At 47.0% G+C, this 21,492-nt stretch overlaps 1 protein-coding gene across 1 annotated transcript; it reads left to right on the top strand.

The window, feature by feature from the left end:
* The first annotated feature begins 1,098 nt into the window (after window positions 1-1,098).
* TLR4 (toll like receptor 4) lies at window positions 1,099-5,680 on the top strand. Its single transcript, XM_030961464.1, has 3 exons — window positions 1,099-1,212; window positions 1,995-2,161; window positions 3,424-5,680. The coding sequence occupies exons 1-3, from the start codon at window positions 1,108-1,110 to the stop codon at window positions 5,678-5,680; spliced, it is 2,529 nt and encodes an 842-aa protein (XP_030817324.1). The 5' UTR covers window positions 1,099-1,107.
* Window positions 5,681-21,492: the final 15,812 nt, after the last annotated feature.

The following is a 21,492-nucleotide window of genomic DNA, read 5'->3' as shown; positions in this document are numbered from 1 at the left end:
GACTTTCATGAGTTGTCACACTTTATTCCATCTTCTTCTAGACCAATATTCCACCCGTGTCTCAAATTTTTGCCACTTCTCTGCCTATGTGGCATTGATAATACCCAGCAACCCTATGGCTGGATCCCCAGTAACAATTCTTAGTTATCTCCAGGAAGACAGGAGGAGATACATGAATGCACGACCATTTATCAGACTAAATGAAGGCAGGGAGCTTTATTAGAAGGCTCAGAGCTGACTTAAATTAATATTGCCCACTGTGAGGTTTTACAAAGCTTTTATTTTTTTTTTTTTCCTGAAACAATAGTCTGCATTGGGAATTCAGCATTGAGATATCCTGTAACCAGGCATCAAACAGAGATTCAGGCATGACCAGGGCAGGGAGCAGCTCTAAGCCCAGCTCAGGGTGTTTGTGCCTCTCCTTTTTGCAGCTTTTGGGGAGGGGTGGAATTTCTGTGACCACAGGTCTGATTACTCTGTGAATCTCCTTGTGCCTGGCCATATTCCTGCAATAATTGCAATAAAAGTCCAACCAGATGGATAAAACCTGAGTGTTTGTTCACGGGAGCTTCGGCCATAGATAAACCTGTGCTTACCTGGCTTAAGAAAACCTCTGTCCCAGCTGAGCTCTTCTCCAGGGCTTGCCAGGGTGAAGCTGGGAGCAGAAGCAGAGAGTCACCCTCTCTAACCAGTGCATTTGAGTTATGGGATGTGGAGCATGAAACTGGGCTCAGAATTGCACAAAATATTCTGTTGGTTTGGGTTTTTTTTTTTTTTGCCAATTTGACCTGAGCTAATCAGAGGCAATCAAGTCAAGTGGCACTGATGAAACCCATATTCCTCTTTAATTTCTAGCCCAAATTATATCTGTCATTACTTCTTTTTTTTTTTTTCTTGTTGGCTTTTTTTTTTTTTAACAATTTCAAGAAGGGTGTGTAGAAACAAGGCAGTGACCAAGTTTCACTTCCCTTCTTGCTCTCTGCAACCCTCAGAGATATGCAGTGAGGAGCAGGAGTGGTGCAACACAACTCCTGGCACTGCAGGAGGTTTCTGTCTCCAGGTTTCTCTCTCCATGCTCCTTTCTCCTGCACTCCTGGCCTCCTGAAGATGCCCAGGAGAGGAGCCCTTCCTGTGGGGACACTCCTGGTGCTGCTGCAGCTGGCATTTGTCCCATCCCCACTGGCAGGCTGCCTCCTGGATCCCTGTCTGGAGGTATGTGAGCTCTGAGTGAGCACAAAATCCTTCTGTTTCTCTCCCTTTGCTTGGGAGATTTGTGCCTCAAGCCTCTTAGGAAAGCCCAGTTTAATTTTTTATTTTTTTCCCCAGGGTTTTTATCAAGGTGATTGAAGTATTTGAAGTAAATTCTAGTCTCAAAATCTCTGAGAACCAGAACCAGCAGCAAGAACTTTTCCTTCTCGTTGGTTTTCTGTACCGCTGAGGGTGCTACACTGCAGTTATTGAAATAGATTATATTTCCCTTGGAAGGGATCTAAATTTTCTCTAATTTCTACAAAACACAGATTTGTGCAGTAGAGTGATTTCACCAAGTACCTGGCAGGGACAAACTGCCTTTTGCAAAGTTTTGCTGGCAATTATTTGCTTGCAGAATAACTTTGGTTCAAGCTGCCTGGTTATGTGCAGGGGAAGAGAGCTGAGAGCTGTTCCTGGACATGCAGTGCATCCATGAGTGTTTGTCCTGCTGATTCTCTCAAAGGCTGCTGCTGGTTCATCTGTCACCTCAAGGAATGCTGTCCTGTAGTTTTGTCCCAGCTTTAATCAGCAAGAAATGCAACTCTTGCTGGGGGTAAGACTGGTTCTATTAGGAGAGAGAAAAATGTTTAGGGTATGTAAGATTATTTCCTAAAACTCAGGGCAGCTCCTTTAGAAATGAACTGCAAGGGGGGTGATTCTGCTCCTGCTTTCCTGACAGTGACATTTCCTGGCACTTCACGAAGAGCAGATGTTGACCATGATGGGATCTGCCTCTGTTGCAGATCACCCCTAACACAACTTTCAGATGCACTGGACTGAACATCTCCGGAGTTCCTGATGGAGTCCCAAACACCACCCTGAACCTGGACCTCAGTTTCAGCAATCTGAAATCACTGGGGTCAAATTATTTTGCATCAGTCCCTGAGCTGCAGTTTCTGGACCTTTCAAGGTAATAGGATTTATTATGTGGATGCTGGTAAATTTTTCTTCACCAGCTAGGTTACAATGGTGCCTTATTTTGGGGTCTATTGGTCGTGGCTGTTTATTTTTTTTTCCTTGTGACTTTGTCCCTGTGTCTGTCATTTTGCACATCCCCGTGGTGAAGTGATGAGCAGCTTTTAGTCCAGTCACTGAGTGCACACCCTCCACTCAGAGCTGGGTCTGTCAGTCTGATCTTGTAGGCTGGAATGTGAGAAGGAGGAGGAAGATGTTTCACTTGTCTGCGAACAAGAAAAATGTCAGGCTTTTCACTGTTACAAAAACTCTGAAGTGGAACATCTTGGGTGAGCTGTTTTTCTAATCACAGTTTAGAAAAAAAATAACATGAAGGTACATTCATTTTCTAAAAGGCTGTTTTAAAATATCAACATATTCTCTTTTGCCTTCTCCTCACATATCTGGGGGAAGAGATGGGGGAGGCCTATTAGCAAATTTGAATTGATGTATAATTTCCATTGACTTCAGACAACAGTTTCTCTGGGTAAATTGTTTCACTGAGAAATGTCACTCAGCCCCGTCACAGCTCTGGCTCCAAATTGGCTGAGTGGCAGAGCACATGTGCTGTGAGGCACTGCCTGGATTATTAAACTAATTCTGCTGGGATTCACTGCAGAATGCATTTGGGTCTCAAATTCTGAATCTTCCCACATCAAACACACCTTAGGGGGCCACGCTCATTTCCCCCTCTTCCTTTTCTCCTCCTGAGCCAGCACAGCCTGGGCTCTGCTCCCTCTGAGCCATCACCAGATACCAGCAGCTGACAGGGCCGGGAGCTCTGCCGCAGCTGCCCTGCTCTGGTGCCAGTGGGGCTGCCCAGGTGGGGCTCAGGTGGCAGTCATGGGGCTGGGGATGTGCAAGGTGTGAGGGAATGCTGGCTCTGGTTGCCTCTTCCATCGGTGATGGTCATCACAATGTCACTTTGGCCTAAACTGATGGCCAGGAGTCTTCTTTCCTGCTGCCTGCACGAATTTTTGATCTTCACCAGGTCTCCAGGTCTCTTGCTTTGAATTTAAGATTGGAGAGGAGGAGGTGAGAGGAGGTCTCCTGCTGGAGGAGAGTTCCCTTTGCACATCCAGGGATGCCTCTGCCCAGCACAGCAAACCCAAGCCAGCCCTCGGGATGGGGCTGAGCCTGAGGGTGTCACAGCAGCACTCAGAGAACAAGGCAGGGACAGTGTTTCATGCATTTATATTTTCTTTTCATGCCCAACAGGTGCCACATCCATACAATAGAAGATAACTCCTTTATGGATCTCCATACACTTTCCACCTTGGTTTTAACTGCCAATTCCCTCCAGCACCTGGGCAAAGCAGCTTTCTATGGCTTAATATCTCTGAAAAAACTGGTTCTGGTGGAAACCAACAGGACCTCTCTGTCTGAGCTGCCTATTGGCCACTTGCATACTCTGCAGGAGCTGAATTTAGGCCACAACAGCATTACTTCATTGAAGCTTCCCAAGTATTTCACCAACATGACCTCCCTCAGGCACCTAAGCTTCTTCTCTAACAGGATCACATCTATCTCCAGAGGAGACCTCGATGCCCTGAGGGAAAGAAACAGGCTGAACCTCACTCTGGTGCTCTCCTTAAACAATATAAAATCCATAGAGCCGGGGGCCTTCGCAGGGATCCACCTCGCTGAGCTGGCTCTTAGGTCTGCCTTTGAGAGCTCCATGATGCAAACTTCCCTGCAAGGCCTGGCTGGTTTGCAGGTCAGCAGACTCACAGTTGGGGTGTTCAGTGACCATGGCAGACAGCAGGACTTTGAGAGGGGGCTCTTGGATGGACTGTGCCAGGTGCAGATGGAAGAGTTTGTCCTGATCTGCCTCAGGGACTTTGAGCATGACACAGACACTCTCTTTGACTGCTTAGGCAACGTCTCCACTGTTCGCTTGGTGGACCTGGGACTTGAGCAGATATCACAGGTTCCTGCGGGGTCTAAAGTGAAGCAGCTGGAATGCAAGAAATGTGATTTTGATGATGTGCCTGCCCTGAAGCTGTCACTTTTCAAGGAGCTGAGAGTGCTTCGTATTACCAAGAACAGAAGTCTCAAAAACTTCAAGCAGAAGTTTGAGGGTCTCAGTAACCTGGAGGTCATAGATTTGAGTGAGAATAGACTCACCTTCAGCAGCTGCTGTTCCCCTCAGTTTCGAAATTGCCCAAATTTGAAACACTTGAACTTAAGCTTCAATTCTTACATCAGATTGACTGCACAATTCACTAATGTGGAGAATTTGTTATATTTGGACCTTCAGCACACAACTTTATTTGGTCCTGGCTCCTATCCTGTCTTTCTGTCCCTTCAGAGATTGATTTACCTTGATATCTCCCACACCAAAACCGAAGTTACATCCCAGTGTACATTTTGTGGCTTGAACTCTTTGCAAGTGCTCAAGATGGCAGGAAACTCCTTTGCAGACAATAAGCTGGCAAACAACTTCAAAAACCTAAGTCACCTGCACACCTTGGACATTTCAAGCTGCAAATTGGAATACGTGGATCAAAGTACTTTTGATGCCCTCTCTGAGCTAAAAGAGCTAAACATCAGCAACAATAAGCTCCTGACTTTTGATCCTGGAGTCTACCAGCCACTCCAAGCCCTCAGAGTCCTGGATTTCAGCAGAAACCAGCTGACTGTTCTGTTGGACTCAGCCAGGGAAATCCTGCCTGACAGCCTGCTCCAGTTGGATATCTCTCAGAACCTGTTTGATTGCTCCTGTGTGTACCTGGACTTCCTGATATGGATCAAGGAGAAGCAGGAGCTGCTGCAGAACGAGGAGCTGATGCTGTGCCACACTCCCTCGTACGTGGCCAACGTGAGCCTGCCAAGCTTTGATCTGTCCTCCTGCCACGTCAATGCAGGCAAAGTTGCCTCCTCAGTGGTTGTGTTGCTCTGTGTAGTGGTGCTCCTCTTACTGGTTTACAGGTACTACTTCCAGCTCTACTACTCCGTGGTGCTGCTCAGTGGCTGCAAACACTACGCAGAAAGAGGCGACACCTACGACGCCTTTGTCATCCACTCCAGCAAAGACCAGGAATGGGTGACAAAGGAGCTGGTGGAACCCTTGGAAGGTGGAAGACCTCCCTTCCACCTGTGTCTGTACTACAGGGACTTCCTGCCAGGGGTGCCCATTGTCACCAATATCATCCAGGAGGGGTTTCTCAGCAGCAGGAATGTCATCGCAGTCATCTCCGCTGACTTCCTGGAGAGCAAGTGGTGCAGCTTTGAGTTTGACATTGCCCAGTCCTGGCAGCTGGTGGAGGGCAAGGCTGGGATCATCATGATCGTGCTGGAAGATGTGAACAAGGACCTGCTGAGGCAGAGGCTGGGGCTGTCTCGGTACCTGAGGAGGAACACCTACCTGGAGTGGAAAGACAATGAAATAAGCAAGCACATCTTCTGGAGGCAGCTGACAGGAGTGCTGATGGAAGGCAAAAATTGGAATCATGAGGAGGCAAAGCTCATGTGAAGAGAAAGAAGGGTTCTTCCTGCCCTGTCTGCCACCCTGGACTGATGGATGGTGTTTAGAAGTTGGTTCTTCTTGTCGCTATAGGACACGAAAGAACACAAGTGCACACTGCTGTTCTCAAGGTGAAGAAAAAAGGGAAGTTTATTTTCTGACTCCAACATTCATAGTTTTCCAAGAGTGACAGTGGATTGGAGGGTGACAGTGCCACCTCTCCAATGACACTGGACAGACCAACAGTTCATCAACTTTCTCTTCCTCCATAAAGGAATGCAAAACAATGAGTTTTTTACAGAAAGTGTGTGAGAAAGTTTGCTACAAGAATGTCAACATCAGAAGGCTTAGAAAATCTTAAAAAAAACAGGGTGATGCTTCTGTTGCTGCTCAGAGTCAGAGGGAGTGGATGGAAGCACTGCTACATCACTACAGAAATTCCTGCCTTGCCGGTCACCTCCTCTCAAGGAAATTTGCAAGTTAAGAAGTGATGAGGGCCAGAAGATCTGCCTGAGCTCTGTGTTTGGCCATGGCTGTCACCCATAGGTGGCCCAGCCATACCTCAGGTTTGGTGGGTGCAGGAACAGACCAATGCTCTGACTGTCATCTGGCTGTTTCTGAAACTGGACTGGGGTCATGGGATCATTTACCCAGAAGAACTTCAGAGTCTGCTGCTTTGAGTGGACCCCAGAATCTCAAAGGCAGAGTAAAGACGCAGGATTTTCAGCTCTGGAAACTTTGTGAAACTGAAACAAGGTTTGGATTCCAAAAGTCTTGTGCCTGCCTCCATGGGCACCATGACCTGGGACAAACCCTTCAGGGAGCAATGGGACATCCTACAGCCCAGCTGGCAGCTGCTCAGGGAACCTGAATACTTTTGTCATCAGGGAGGGAGGGTTCTGTGGTTGGGAAATTTGCCCAACATGTTTCTTTCAGTTTTCATTAGACCAAGGCCAAATACTGAAACCATCACCTGAAAATCTTACTTATATCCAGATTATATAGCATTTGAGAGGGCATTTTGGAGTTTGCTTGGGGGGACAAGAAATGTGTAACACCTCCAAAGTGAAATATTTCTTTGCTCCCTCTGCTTCTCCTCATCCAGTGTTTGTGGATATGCTCTGGGACTGCCCTTAACAAGCAGAATTTGAGCCTGAATGAAGTGTTTCAATGTTTACAGCCAGCCACTTCTAGATTAAGATTTTTCACTCTCTGGACCAGCCTTAATTCACTGCTGGAAGGTGCTGCAAGAGCCTCCAGGGTTTGAAATGAGGTTCAGAGCTGCCTGTTTGTTTCCTCAGGGGTCAGCTCCCACCTGGAACAGCACTGGGTAGGGGAGTTTTGCTTTTGTTTCACTGAGAACATGCCTGGCATTTTGCAGGAGAAGAGATAGAGGGGAAAAGTCTGGGTTAGCTGAACTAAAGGACCCCAGCAATGTCCTGAATCAAGGAAGGAGAGTCTGAATGCCATGGAATCTGAACACAGAGCACACCAGTGATGTGTGGGATATGGCATGGGACAGGAGTATTGCTCTCTTTTTGCCAAAGGCTTTGGTTGGGTTGGGCAATTCATCACTGGTTTAATGAATTACTGAATTAGCACTGAATTACTCTGGTGTTAATCTTGCAAATCCTTCTATGATCAGGGATGTTCTGCAGAGGTAAAACAGAAGCAAGTGAGTGGTGAATCAGATCTGATGGGTATCCACTCACTTCCCTAAGCACCAGACAGGCACATTTCCATGGGAGCAGGATCAGGGATCAACACCAGACATTGTTGGACAGAGAGGGAGAGCCAGTTCCAGGCCTTGTGCTGGCAAAAGTTGAATCACAGCTCCCTCCCTATGTGCTGTGTCAGACAAGACTACCAAAGCCCCCCACAGCCCTCCCTAAGCTTCCTTTGTGACCCAGGAGATGAAGATTTAATAAAACTGCGCTTGATGCTGCTTTCCTTTGCCCAGAGAGTTTGTTCTGCATCTGCTAAATCCTATCCCTGCAATTCCCAAATTGAAGTTCTCCTCACCTCTGCTGGCATTGATGGGTCCTGCAGACCCTCCTCCTCACCCTTCCACCCTCACCTTCCTCCTCCTCCTCCTCCTCCTCCAGGAGGCTGCTGGGGATGGTGGGGGACAGAGAACCTTGAATAGTTCACTGCACTGAGGCCACAGCAGAGCACAGTGGACAAAGCAAAGCTTAGCCTGAATTTCAGCAGCTCCAAGTTAAATTGGGAAACAAAAGAGGAAAAATTAAGCAGAGTGGGAGTTCCTGCTCCTGAATTGAGCAGCACTGAAGGTGCATTTCTCCTTCACTCTTTCTCTCTGCAGCTCCTCTGCAAACAATTCAGTGGATGTGTATTTCTGGCACAAAGCACAGAGTCCTATGATTCTTGATTGTAATTATAACAATGAGTTTCAGAAAGCCTGAGAGTGGTTCTGGGCATTTATAAAAGGGATTTAGGACAGTATTGTTTAAAAAGTCGGTGTTTTTTTGAGTATCAAAGCAATTTTAGGAGAGCTGGAGTGATGCTGAGACAAGGCTCCCACCAGTACAATTTTAAAAGAAAGTGGTCACTTGCTTTTCTCTTCCTATTCAGAGTCTCCACAGCAGACATGAATACCTGAGTTGCCCCTGGCTTCCTTATTGTCCAAGAAAAAGCCACAAAACCCATCATAGCTTCAGCTGCCCCTCTGTGGTCCCTTCCAGGCTGGCCCACTCTGTAATTCTGTGACCTGCCCAGGCAGTGTGGGGTTTATGAGCCCAAGATGGACAAGACTGTGTGAAGGATTGTATTTTCACCATTTACCCAGCAGAGAGGCTGTAGATCTTTCTTTGGAAGACTCCAAACAGCTTTCCCCAATACCATAAGTGGGGGAATATTGTGATTCCCACAGAAAGACACATACTCATTTGTCTTACTGTAGGAAGCAAATATCCAAAGGAAAACTCAACATTCTCATGTTTCCAAAGCTGCTGGCATGCACTGTTTGGAGCTGCCCACTCTGCAGCAAGTGGCTTTGATAGGATTTACTCACTCTGTGAAAAAATGAGCAGCCAAGCAAACACCACTGCAGCTCTGCATTCATCTCTCATGTAAATATCTGAAAATATTCCAATTGTTAAAGCATCTCTTTTGCCCAGGTCATAAAAACAGATGGAGACAAAGCTCCAAAGGGCTGTTGCATCCAAGCTACTCCATTTGCAGTGGGGACATGCCCTGATTTCACTCTGAGCTTCATTTAACCCATGCAAAATGCCAGGACAGCTGCAGCTCTGGACCTCCTTGCCTTGTGGAGGGTCTTCTGAGCAGAGCATGCCCTCATTAGTGTGATTGCCTTGGTGCTCTGTTGGAATCCAAAATGCAGGGAATTCTCACAACTTTGGGCCTGTAAGCCAAAGCTTAGAATTAAATCCAGGATTTGGTCTGAGACCTTGGAAAAGGCTTCCAAATTTAGGTGCTAGAAGTGAGAATGTGGATTTATGGTTTAAAGCAGAGACACGTTGAGCTAAGTAAAGGAAAGTTTAGAGTTTTAGAGTTTGAGATATAGAAAAAATAAAAGTAGTTACTGAGGTAAACACGGAGTTTAGAATGCAGTGCTGGAGGTTTGTGTGTCATAACACGATTGGCCAAGAAAACTCACACTGTAGCATGAGTCCATAAGACAAAATATTTAAGGATTGGGTCAAAACCAGAAATATCTTTGTTGGCAGTGTTTTATTGGTCAATAAACCCTTGAAAAGGTCCTGTAACTAGGGGTCTTGTGACCTTCTGAGCCATGGGGTAAAGATGTGAGCTGAGCTCACCCTTCCTGCCCACGCAGAAGACAAGAAAAATAAATCGCATAATCAAAACCAATTCAGAGGTCCCATCTCTAACTCATTCACAACTCCTTCAAAAATCCCCACAGTGCTGCCCACGCTGCAGCAGCTGGAAAAGCTGGAAAGCATAATGTTGAAGATTGCATGCAAGATGTTTTTTATTGCCATCTGTATGGCAGATTACCTTGTCAAGTGAGCACTTTGCCTTCTCTCTCTCTCTGAGTGACCACATTCACACCTCCCTCGGGAGAGCACATCTGCTGATAACAGACTATTGAATATCACTGCATGGCTGATAAGAACTGTAACATCCCATTGTGAGATGCTCTGCCCAGAGGGAGGAGCCAAGCATTGCTACCCAGATATGCTCTGAGATTCTGGAACACCAGCACAGGTTTTCTCCGCGGGATTCCCCAGAGGAACAGCAGCTGCCTCTTCCTCCACTGGATCTCCAGAGGAAGAATACATCCTTCTCTACAGGACCCCCTTGCTCCAACAGAACCACACCTGATACTTCAGGAGGGCTGCAGCCACATTTCCAATGGGACTGCCACCAACACCCTGACCCACAGCGTGTCAGGTTGGGTTCTGACTCTGTCAGTGTTGTTCTAGTGGACTGCATTGTTTATTTTATTCTTTGTTTTCTTCCCTATTAAAGAACTGTTATTTCCTGCTCCCACATTTTTTCCCTGAGAGCCCCTTAATTTAAAATTATAGCAATTCGGAGGGGTGGGGAGGGTTTACATTCTCCATTTCAGGGGAGGCTCCTGCCTTCCTTAGCAGACTCCTGTCTTTCCAAACCGAGACACAGAGCCATGGGCAGCATTCCCACCTGGATCTGGCTGCCTGCAGGAGCAGCACTGCAGGAATGCTCCCCTGGCCCCCCTGAGCAGCAACACAGATTTCCAGTGTCACTAAAAAACCCAGCAGAATGAGGAAAAGCAGCTGCTTTCCCTGGGCGCACTGGTACTTGACAGGAACAGGTTGAAACTTCTCGGGGAGAGCGTTTGTCCTCTGGGAAATGCTGTTTTGTATGTGGTTTCTGCAATTTAATGAGGTAGCGTGGTGAATGTATGGAATGGGAATTGTCACAGCAGAGTTTCTGGTTTGCTGTTGCATGTAATTTTGGAACAGATATTTTTTATGGAAACAGTGATTTTAAAAAATGGTTTGGAGGGGCTGAAAAAGAGTTTTCTAATAAAAGTTAAATTGCTCCACAATGTCATTTTAAAAAATGTCTGCTTAGGCTTATGCTGCTGTTTTTCAGAGTACCTTTTCATTTTAAAATTTGTTTCTATTTACACAATCTGAGTAGCCTCCAAAAGCAACACCAAAATGTAAAAATGGTTTCTACACACCCAAAATAAAAACCCTGGACTTCATTTTGTGGGAATTTTTTGTTTTGGTTTGGTTTAATTTTTTTTTTTTTGTGTGTGTTTTTTTGTTTTGTTTTGGTTTGGTTTTTTTTGGTTTTTTTTTTTGTTTTGTAACCTGCTGGAAACTATGTTTGGCAAAATGGAAATTCCTCTTCTATGATAGCTCTTCCCCTGTCCCTCTCACAGTCAAACCTTCACCTGCCTGCACCCCACGTGCAGTTCAGGCAGCAAAAACCACTGAGGAACCCATGGAATGAATTTCACTAAGTGCCTTTTGCAAAACACCTTGAGTAGGTGCGGTGGATTGATAGGAGCTGCCTGAGAGCAGCTGAACAGGGGAGGAAAGAAGCAATTCCTTAATAAGTTGTTCCTTGCCATGCCCAGCTCAGGCTGGGAACGGGGACAAATGACAGCAAAGCACGATTTGCAGAGAGGGGCCCATCTGCCAGGAGCCCTCACCTTCCTCTGCCTCAAGGTCACCCAGAGGGCACAGTCAATAATTCACCATCCTGGACCTCCCTGTGCTGCTCAGAACACACAGAGGAACATTGCACAACTGAGGGCAGCTCTGCTGAAACACCTGAATGTCACTGTGATATTTTCTGAAAAACCCCTTCGCCAGGATTTCTTCTCCTGGGAAGCTTCAGCTTCTCCCTGTTTTGCTGCTTTGGAATGTGATTTGGAGATTGTTTATCCAGCATGTGAATTGTTTTTAATTCATGACCAATCACAGTCCAGCTGTGTTGGACTCTGAGTCTGTCACAAGTTTTTATTATTCATTTTTGTTAAGCCTTCTGATGTCTCCTTTCTCTTTCTTTAGTATAGTTTTAGTGTAGCATTCTTTTAATAATATAATAATAAAACAATGAATCAGCCTCCTGAGAACATGGAGTCAAATTCTCATCTCTCACCTTGTCCTGGGGACCCTCACAAACACCATACCTGAAAAGCAAGAGAAAGGAAGAAAATGAAGAGGGAAGGTATAAGTGCAGGATCTCAGGGTGAGAAAGAGAGCACAGTTTAGCTGGGTGGGTCCCAGGGTTTCCAGCACTAACCAAAGCACCTACCTGTTGTGGTGAGCCTCTAAGTGCTCCTTTTTTGCATATTGATAATCAGAGGGATGGAAATGAGCATTGCATAGGTACCAGCCATGTTTTGAAGGGGACAGGATGGAGCCCTTGGGGTCCAGCTGGGACAGGTGACTGGCATGAAAGAACCTCAGCATCTCTGGAGGGCACAAGAGCCCAGACCTGCCTTGGTGCCTGCCAGCCTTCCCAAAATACAGAGGGAGTGACCTTTGGTCACACACCTTCTGTGTGACCAAACCCATGACCAAGTCTACAAATCAAACAGCGGGGAGAGGATATTCAAACCCCACACTTCCAAAATCCTTCCACCAGAGCTGTTCAGAATACATTTATTATTGGTGATGGGGAGATGCTCAGCTGAGGTACAGGGTCACCCCATGGGACTGGGGCCCAGGGCCCTGCAGCCAGAGGATTTTCAGGGATAAACCTGCAGCTTCCCTGCCTGCAGCTCCTCAATCCCTTATCGCGGCATCTTGAGTGCTACTGCGCAAATAACAATGGGTATTGTTAGGCAAAAGAGATTTAATTGCAGCCTACACTCCCTGAGAGGGTAAGATCGGCTTTTCTCCAGATCTAATCTTCATTCTTCATCTTTTCTTCTCTCCCTCTTATCCTTTCCCTCTCCTGGAAGTTTCTCTTTTCTGTCTTTCCCAGCCAGCAGCAAGTGACCAACCTAAAACGCAAGAAAGAGGGAGGGGTGTCCTTGTCACTTCTTCTTTTTCTACATTTTTGAATAGCCTTTAAATCCTTTGGAGCGCTGTGTCCCACCAGAAAGGATTAGCAGTAATTCCCCTGCCATCTCCTGCTTCCAACGCTCTGACAATTCATTCTCCTGAGATCCCCTAAACTCACCGCTGAATTCATTAACCAGAGGACACAGAGCAGGCTTGGGAGGAGTGACATCCCGTGTCCCCCCTCCCTACACCTGCTGCTCCAGCTGAGCACACCCACGGGCTCCTGGATCGGCACTTCTGCTCCTTAACGACCCAAAACAACCCCAAACTTACCCGATGTGGGATGCCCTGAGTGCTTCAACTCCCCCCTGGAATTCCCTCTCCTCTCCATGTCTCACCATGGATGTGGTGGGAGCCTGTGCCCCTGTTCACCCTTCAATCCCTCTGTTTTCTTTTCCCAGTTTGCTGGGAAGGGCTCTCTGCCACCCCTGCCTGGCTCTGGATGCTGCCAGGCCCCTCGGATGATGAATGCTGCCTGTTATCTCTGCCCTGCTTTGCTTTCCCGTTGCTGAAATGGGGTTCACAACCTGCACACCGTGATTTGCAGGAGTGCAGCACTAACAGACAGCCAGAGCCTAGATCAGAGCCTGTGAAAATGCACTTTCTGTTCCTCAACTCCATTTCCCTCAGCCTGGGATTTGGAAATCCTCCTCTACAGCTCTCCCCCAGGCCAGCAGACATCTGTCTGAAGCCAGAGCCTCCCATCCCCTTTCCTGTCACTGGTTCTATTTGTGGTCACTTAAGTTTTGCTTTTTTTAGGGGAAATAAGTGCCCTAGAGTAGCACAAAGGAAAAGAGCAGTATTTGGTCCCCAAGCCCCTCTTTGCAGTTCTGTTTAGCAGAAAAGCCTTCCCTGCCCAGATATTTCTTCCTGCCATCTCTTCTCTCATACTGTAAATATTAAAATAAGCTGTTAATAAAAAAACCCACAGGCTTCCCCTGAGACTGTGGCCCACACCTTTCTGTCCTGCATGGAGTCAGCAACTCTCAGTTCCACACCTCTTGCCCCTCCAGCAGCCTGGATTTTGCTGGGGTGCTGAGCAAAATCCCACCCCCTGCTCTGCTGTTCCCCACTTCTCAGTGCCCCAGTGAGGATTCAGGATTCACCCCTCAGCCCCAGAGAGAAACTGAGCTGTGCTATTCACAGCCCTGATGGGAATTACAGGATGTCTGCCTGCCAAAAGGTGAGAAGCCACCCTCTGCTCTGGCTGGGGTGATGGCCACAGGGCTCCCCTGGGTGATGGGGAGGTGCTGTGGGCTCTGGAGGTGCCCTCCTGTCGCCTCTGGGGCAGTGACAGGGAGAGAGGGATGACAAAATGCTGGGACTGAAGCCTGAGCCAAATGTGTGAAGTTTCTTGCCCTCCTTGATAGCCGTTTCTCCTGGAAAAAAAAAAGAGAATGTTTTATAAAGAGCATCATGAAAGCAAAGTATATCATGATTTCAGAGTGAGCAGACAGCAAGAGAGATAGGAGCATCCCCTTGGATTTGCCTGCCTGAGGTTATTTACCTCAGGAAGCTCCTGAATAAAAGATATAAAAATACAGCAGAAAGTAGTATTATTTGCTCATTTCAAAGCATGATGGGAGGCAGAAAAACACTATAAGGGGTATCTTTGAGTCTTGCCAGCCTGGATTTGTCAGGGCAGCGTTTTCATGGAGCGCTCTCCGGGTGACCCAGTTTCTGAGACACAGACACGCACACGTCCACACACACAGAGCCCAGCCACAATCCACAACTTTAATAGCTCTGTGACATACAAAGGAGATTTTGATGCAAAGTGGAGCTGACAGAGAAGTGGAAGAAGTATCTGCTTTTTTTTTTTTTTTTTTTTTTTTTCCCATCCAGTGCCAAGCCAAGATTACAGTCAAGGTGGTTTCAACCTTCAGCAAGGACTGATGTTACCCTGGGTTCTGCTTTTAATGACATTTAGCACAAAAGCAGCAGCTCGGGGAGGGGGAACAAGGGTTTTCTTTTCAGCAGGAATTTACTTGGGCTGTCAGGATTAAAGGCATGAAGGGAATGCATATGGGGCTGCAAAGGGGGCTTAATGGTTTTGCTGCTGGTGAGGACAGCACAGCTCTGAGACAGGGGGTGCCAGGCCTGTCAGGCAGCTGATAAAACATCTGTGGACATGGGAGGGTGCAGGGAAGAGATGTCATGGCAGTGTGGTCATGCTGGGGTGACTGTCACCTGTGCTTTCCTGGCTGTGGTGACAGGAGGGTGTCGTTATGTAGCAATAATCTCTGTTTCAGAAAACATCCCCCCCTGTTGGAACCCAGGAAATTCCTCTGGCTGCCCTGGAGGACTCGAGACCCTGCCAGGGGGCTCAGAGACCTTGGCACAGAGCCCAAACCCCTGTGCCTTTGATTTAGCCCTTGGAAAAAACACTTACCAGCCTTTATATGAAAGATTACAAGTCAAAAGAGTTTAAGTAGAATGATAGTGAATTCATCACAGGGTGAAAAATAGATTTTTGAGGTTTTTAGAATGGGGCTTGAGGTCCCAAGATGGAGGAATTTGGGCGTGCCTTGTCCTTTTTCCCCCTTCTTCCTAGCCGCCATCTTCTGTTGATGTTGGCATTTTTAGATTGGTTTAGAGTAGAAGCTCACTGTCTGACATAGGTGATGGGTATTGGGAAGTTATGGTAAATATTGTACACGTAGTTTTTAGTATAAAAAGATAACACCGCCCCGGGAGCAGGCAGTGTGCCTCTGTCTGACCTGCTGAACACACCTGGGCAGTCTCTTTTCCCAGCCCAGCAGTTGAAGAAGGAGTCAGAACTCTTCAGTTCACATTCTCAAGGTTGTTTACTGTTTCTTATCTATAAAATTCTTTCTCTGTCCAGCTGAGGTCTGTTCAGCAGACCTTTCTTTTTATACTAAAAACAACGTGTACAATATTTACAATTACTTCCCAATACCTATCACCTGTGTTAGACAGTGAGCTTCTGCCTTAAACCAATCTAAAAATGCCACCATCACAGCAGAAGATGAAGGCCAAGAAGAAGAAGGAGAAAGGCTGGACATGCCCAGTTCCCTCCATCTTGCCTCCTGAACCCCCATTCTAAAACCCCCCCAAAAATCTATTTTTTTCTCCCCGTGACAAACTAATTATTATTCTTTAGACTTCCATGGCTTGCAGATCCTCATATAAGGTTGGTATTTTTTTCCATGGGTCATAATCAAAGGCACGGGTGTCTTGGGCTCTGTGCCAGGGTGTCTGAGCCTCTTGGCAGGGGTTCTGGCAAGCCAGGGCAGCCAGAGGGATGTCCTGAATCCTGACACTCAGTGCTGAGTGCAGAGCCACACCATGGCATGCAGTGGGGAAATGCAGCCTTGAGCTCCAATTTCTCTGCTGGGATGGGAAGTCCTCTCCCCCCTACAGCTGGAAGGGACAGCACCCACCCATGGACAAGAGTGATGGTCAGGCACCAGCCCAGGGACCCTCTGGCCTGTGGGATGAACTCTCTGGGGGCTCAGAGCAGAAGCATCAGGCACCCCCCAGGCTGCTCTCCATGCCTGGGTGTGATGGAGCAGCGACAGCTCCATGTTTTGTGGCTGCTCTTTGCGTCTGTTGTACAAACATGGCTCAGGGAAGTGGCAGCAATGTGTGTCCCCCTGACACCCAGAGAATAAAGTGATATTGCTGTGAAAATGAGGCTGCTGCTGCACAGCTCAACTCTGAACCTTCCCTCTGCCAAGCAGCTATGATTAGAATCTCATCTCGCTCTCTGTTGCACGGCACCTGCAGAAGAAAATCCCACCCAGCAGCACAGAACTATTTTTAAAGGCCTTTTTCCAGCAGGCTGGGAAATGGGGATGGTGAGAATCCTGCTGGTACCGTGGAATTCTTTCAACCCCACCTTGCAGAAGGGCATGGAGCTAGACTTGGGGAATGTGAGCCAGAGAAAAGAAGAGGCAGAATCTTCTTGCCAAGTCTGAAGCTTGTGCCAGCTCCTTGCCTTGGGAGGCTGAATTTCAGCATCTTCTGAGTCTGTTGAGGGCTTTCTTTCTTTCTTTTTTGTTTGTTTTTTTGTTTGTTTGTTTGTTTTTGTTTTTTTGTTTTGTTTTTTTCAGGTTTGCTGTACCTGAGTCAGTGAGACCCCTCCAGCTGTCAGAAATTTGCTGAGAGAGATTTGTGTTCTTTGAAAAGCGGGGCACAGGGGTCCATGGCATGGGGGTTGTGGGCAGGAATGTATCCCAGGGCTGTGGGAAGGGGTTGCCTGCAGTTTCTGGGCACCACAGGGTAAGAGGTGGGGGAAGCAAACAGGCAGGGAAGACCAAGAGGCTGAAAGAGTCAAGTCCTTGGGGTGTGGGAAATGATGAGCTGTGATTTCTGGGCTGTCAGAGCCAAAAGGGTTTGTTCACCTACATTTTGGAGGTGAATAAAAGTACCAAGAAGCCTCAGAAGGTGTCTGGGGATGGAGAGGGAGTGAGAAGTGTGGGCTGGTGGAAGCAAAGCCCCACTGTCCTCTTGATATGCTGCTCATGGATGGGGTTTGATGCTGTTCAAACATAATTTGCTCTCCCTCTCTGAATGGAACCAGGGAAGTGTATTGCATTTATCTTCATAAAACAAGGGGCTTTGGAAGCAGTGGAACAGAGGAATTCTGGTTTTCCATGGTTGTCTCCCGTGTGGATTCTGTGGCTGAGTTCATATCACACCCTGGGAGAGGGATGGAAAATGGAAGGGCAATGGCAGAAAGTGCTCATTTGAGAATATCCTCCTTCAGAAAGCTTGTTAGGACTTCATTCCTCAAAGATGCCTCTTCTTCCAGCAAATCTGATTGCAGGCCATGGAAAGCTACTGTGCAGTGCCCATGGGGCAACAAGCCCAACCTGGTAAACCTTCTTTCCATGGGGAATTATGCTAAAAAATAAACAGAACTGACCTGAAATCCCTACAGATTATTTGTCATTACACCCTACAGAGTTTGACCCACATATCTGTGCTTGTCATGCTGGCACTTAGCACCAGGGCCCTGGAGATTGGCATTAACCTGAGCAAAAGTCCCACTTAGGATGTACCATGGACCACACAGGCTGCAGGTGGAGCATGCAGCATTAAATTGATGTACCCAGCCACAAAACCACTTCCCATTTTGTATAATACAGGCCAACAGGGATTTGAGAACTGTTCCCTTTCTGTATAGAAAGACTATTTTTAAAATTGAACAGTAAGTTAGTCCTCTATTGACTTTCAATTTTCATCCTCTCCCATTTCCATAGCAACTCTGGCCATTTATGCATTTATCTTCATATTTAACTTTCCTCTCTCATATAATTTCAAGTGGACTCAAGTGCTACAAAAGGGTTAAATCAGTCTTTCAAACACCTGGCCTGTTTTGAAGCAATTACTTGAAAATACATATATGTATGTATATTTATATATACACTAGGCTAAATTGACAAGTTTGTGGTTTAATGGAAAGTGTCGCTGGAATATTTGCCCTGAAAAACCCTTCAGGGCAATAGCAAGAACGAGTCACATCCTCTCTCCTCTCACCTTTCCTTGTGGTATGGCTGTGTTCAAAATTCTCCTCTGGAATCTAAACTTGCAGCTGCGAGAGCTGTGGGATTGGCTGAGCTCAGGATTTGGCAATTTGGGTTGGTTTTCCTCTTCTTTTGTTGTTGTTGTTGGATTTTTTGTTTCCTTCTTTGAAGTATTCGTATGTGTATTTGGGAACAGTCAGAAGGCAGCAGTCCTTCACAAATTTTGTGCTTCTGGGCTTGGGGCAGAGATGTGAGCTCACCGTGACCATTGACAGTGCACTTATAGAATTGTCCCAAGGATCTGGAGGGGTTTTGGTGGGAATGCAGTGACCTTCTCTGGGACTTTGCTGTCCAGGAGAGCAGCCAGGGAAGTGGTAGCCTTGGGGAATGTCCATGCCTGACACCAGAGAGACCCTCTGTCACAGACATCTTTCATGAAAAATCCTTCCCTTAGGATTTTTCCTCCTGAGAAGCTGAGAGGCCTCAGGAACAAAATGTAAACATTGATTATCTGCTGCTGTGGAATGCAACAGGTGGATCTGTGATTGGCCCATGTTGGTTGTTGCTAATTAATGGCCAATCACAGTCAGCTGGCTCAGACAGAGAGTCCGAGCCACAAGCCTTTGTTATCATTCCTTCCTATTCCATTCTTAGCTAGCCTTCTGATGAAATCCTTTCTTCTATTCTTTTAGTATAGTTTTAATATAATATATATGATAAAATAATAAATCAAGCCTTCTGAAACATGGAGTCAGATCCTCATCTCTTCCCTCATCCTGGGACCCCTGTGAACACAGTCACACCCCTCCAAGCAGGCATTGCTGGCTGAGCTCCTTGGAGAGCAGATTGGGCTTGAAGTCTTGGTACTGTCTGCATGAGGCACTGGGAAGAAAGCTTTGAGGTCAATAATTCTCTTCTAAGCCCACACTTGAAATTCCCTGCCTATATTTTCACATAGTGTTTTGCAGTGGGTTTTTTTTGCAGTGTTTTTAGCTGCAAACCCATGTGGGATTTTCATGCTGGGACTCTCTAGACTCTCAATTTCCATCATTATCCTGCCTCTCCTTTAGTACCTTCCCAGCCCTCCTCCATCCAGGTGATTATTTTTACAGAGGAAAAATATCCCCCTGTCCCCAAGAAAACATGGATGGCTTAATTTCAGCACAGAAAAAGTGGGAGATGTTTCCCTGGAGTGCTGGTGGCACATTCCAGGGGAGCACAAGGTGACCAGGCTGTTTTGGGACAGCTCTGTCACCCTGGCTTTGTCACTCATAACCTGCACAAGGACCTGCCCAACTGACCAAGGTGTTGAAATGCCAAAGGCATTTTAAAATTTTTATTTTAATGGGCCTGAGAGTCTAAATCTCATTGACTTTCAAATGGGCTGTGCAGATCAATGCTCAATGCCCTGACAAGGCAGGATGGTTTCCTACAGAACGTCCTCCTGCACCACCCTCATTCTGCTCCAGCACCTTGGGATTCAGGTCTGATCTTCTCCTGCTGGGGGATATCTGCTGAGTCCCACAGCCAGAGCTTCCAGTTTTGTGCAAGGATGGGAGTAAGTAACTGGTGGAACTGCTGAAGTTATTTAAGTGCCTAATTCCCATTGAAACCTGCTTAGGTGCACTTGAAAATCCTATTAGAGCACCTGCCTGCACCTTTAAGCACCTGAACACCTTTGAAAATGCATTCTTTGATCATTTAGGGATTGAAGGGAGGAGTTTCCACAGGATTTGTGCTCCTAACTCACTTGCTGCTCCCAAAAGAAACCTCTGGTTTTGTCTGTGTTGTGCTGATGTCCCATGTCACCTTCCCCTTTCACTGCATCACTTGTGTTGTTCCTTGGGGAAGGACTCTAAATAATTCCTCCCCCTGCCTCACTGTTGACACCTTCCTGAGTATTTGCAGGGCATTATTAAATCACCTCTTTACTCATCCTTTATCTGAGCTGTACATAATTAGTTCCTTTAATCTTTCTTCATAGGTCAATCCTTCTAAACCCTTAATCATCTTTATCTCCTTTTGCTGGAGCCCCTCCAATTTGCTGACAATTTTTTTTTTCTTCTTCTTCATTTTATTTTGCATCAAGGAACAACAAAACCTCCAAGTTCCAAGAGCTCTCTGGGCTCACTGATGGCAGTGTGGGGCTGTGCCTTTGCCTGTGCCCCTTTTTGCTTCTGGGACAGCCTGGGGAACAAAACTGGTGTTGGGAGGGAGAAACCATCCCTGCCCCATCCCTGAAAGTGTCCAAGGTGAGGCTGGACAGGGCTTGGAGCAACCTGGGATAGTGGTAGGTGTCCCTGCCATGGCAGGGGTGGGATGAGAATAGCACAGAGAATTGCAAAAATCCTCTTTCTGTGCTTCACATTTTTTAAAAAGTCTTTTATTTAGATTATATTTGCCCTCAATTCTTCACTCAGAGGGTCTGAGAACCCTTCTCAACTGATACCACGATCATCTTCACAAATTCCTTGGCTGGCACCAGCAGGATGAGGAAACTGAAGCACCATGGAAGGGATGGAAGGCAGAGCCCTGACCCCCAGCCTGGCAGCAGCTGTAGCCCTGCTCTGTCTGAAACAACCCAAAAAACCAGAATTCCTGGGGGAACAGAAGGGATCTGACACCACCTGGAATCTATTTAGGCAGTGCTTTTCTTGGTTGTCTTCTCCAAACAAACACTTGCACATCTTCTTCCTCCCAGGCAGGCACACCAGGCTGCTCCCTGGCACACACCTGGCTGAGAAGCAAAGGCCTCCTTCATCTCCTTTAATTTTATTAATCATTAGTGACCTCAGGGCTGAACCGATTGCAAAATCAACCAAAGCCAGGACAGGGTGGTAGAAATTTTCAGCTCAAACCTGTTTGGTGGCACTCCTAAAACATTGGAGCCTGTTCCACTGAACTGGGAGCTGAGAGTGACCATGAGCAGCCCTTGGGGGACAATCACAAAGTCCCTGTGTCCCTTGGTGCCAGGGAGAGAGTCACAACTGCGATGATAAAAACCTGCACCTGGAGGGCTCTCTCATCCTACAATGACTTTGTTTCCCCTTTCCCACCCAGCAAAACCTTGCAAATGGGGTGTGATGACCACCCTGAGGCCTGGAGGACACCTGGAAGTCAGACCTGGGCTGGCACATCACAAACAGCGTGAGATGTTGCTGGGTTGGTGGGAAGAAGCTGGGTTTGTGCTGTGCTCTGCACAAATGGCTCCCAGATGTGCTGCAGGTGTGGTGGGAAGGATCAGGCTGTGGAAGTGGACAGGTGGGGTTAACAGAGACAGTGCTGAGAGCTGTCCACTCCTGCAGAGTGAGGATGG

The sequence above is a fragment of the Camarhynchus parvulus genome, chromosome 17, assembly GCF_901933205.1.
Source record: "Camarhynchus parvulus chromosome 17, STF_HiC, whole genome shotgun sequence".
Lineage (NCBI taxonomy): Eukaryota > Metazoa > Chordata > Aves > Passeriformes > Thraupidae > Camarhynchus > Camarhynchus parvulus.
This window is presented reverse-complemented; position numbering and strand designations above follow the sequence as displayed.

Excerpts from the sequence above, each read along its gene's own strand:
- TLR4 (XM_030961464.1), top strand. The coding sequence starts at position 1,108 with ATGCCCAGGAGAGGAGCCCTTCCTGTGGGGACACTCCTGGTGCTGCTG. Across the intron at positions 1,213-1,994 it reads TCCTGGATCCCTGTCTGGAG|ATCACCCCTAACACAACTTT; the intron begins GTATGTGAGCTC and ends CCTCTGTTGCAG. Across the intron at positions 2,162-3,423 it reads CAGTTTCTGGACCTTTCAAG|GTGCCACATCCATACAATAG; the intron begins GTAATAGGATTT and ends CATGCCCAACAG.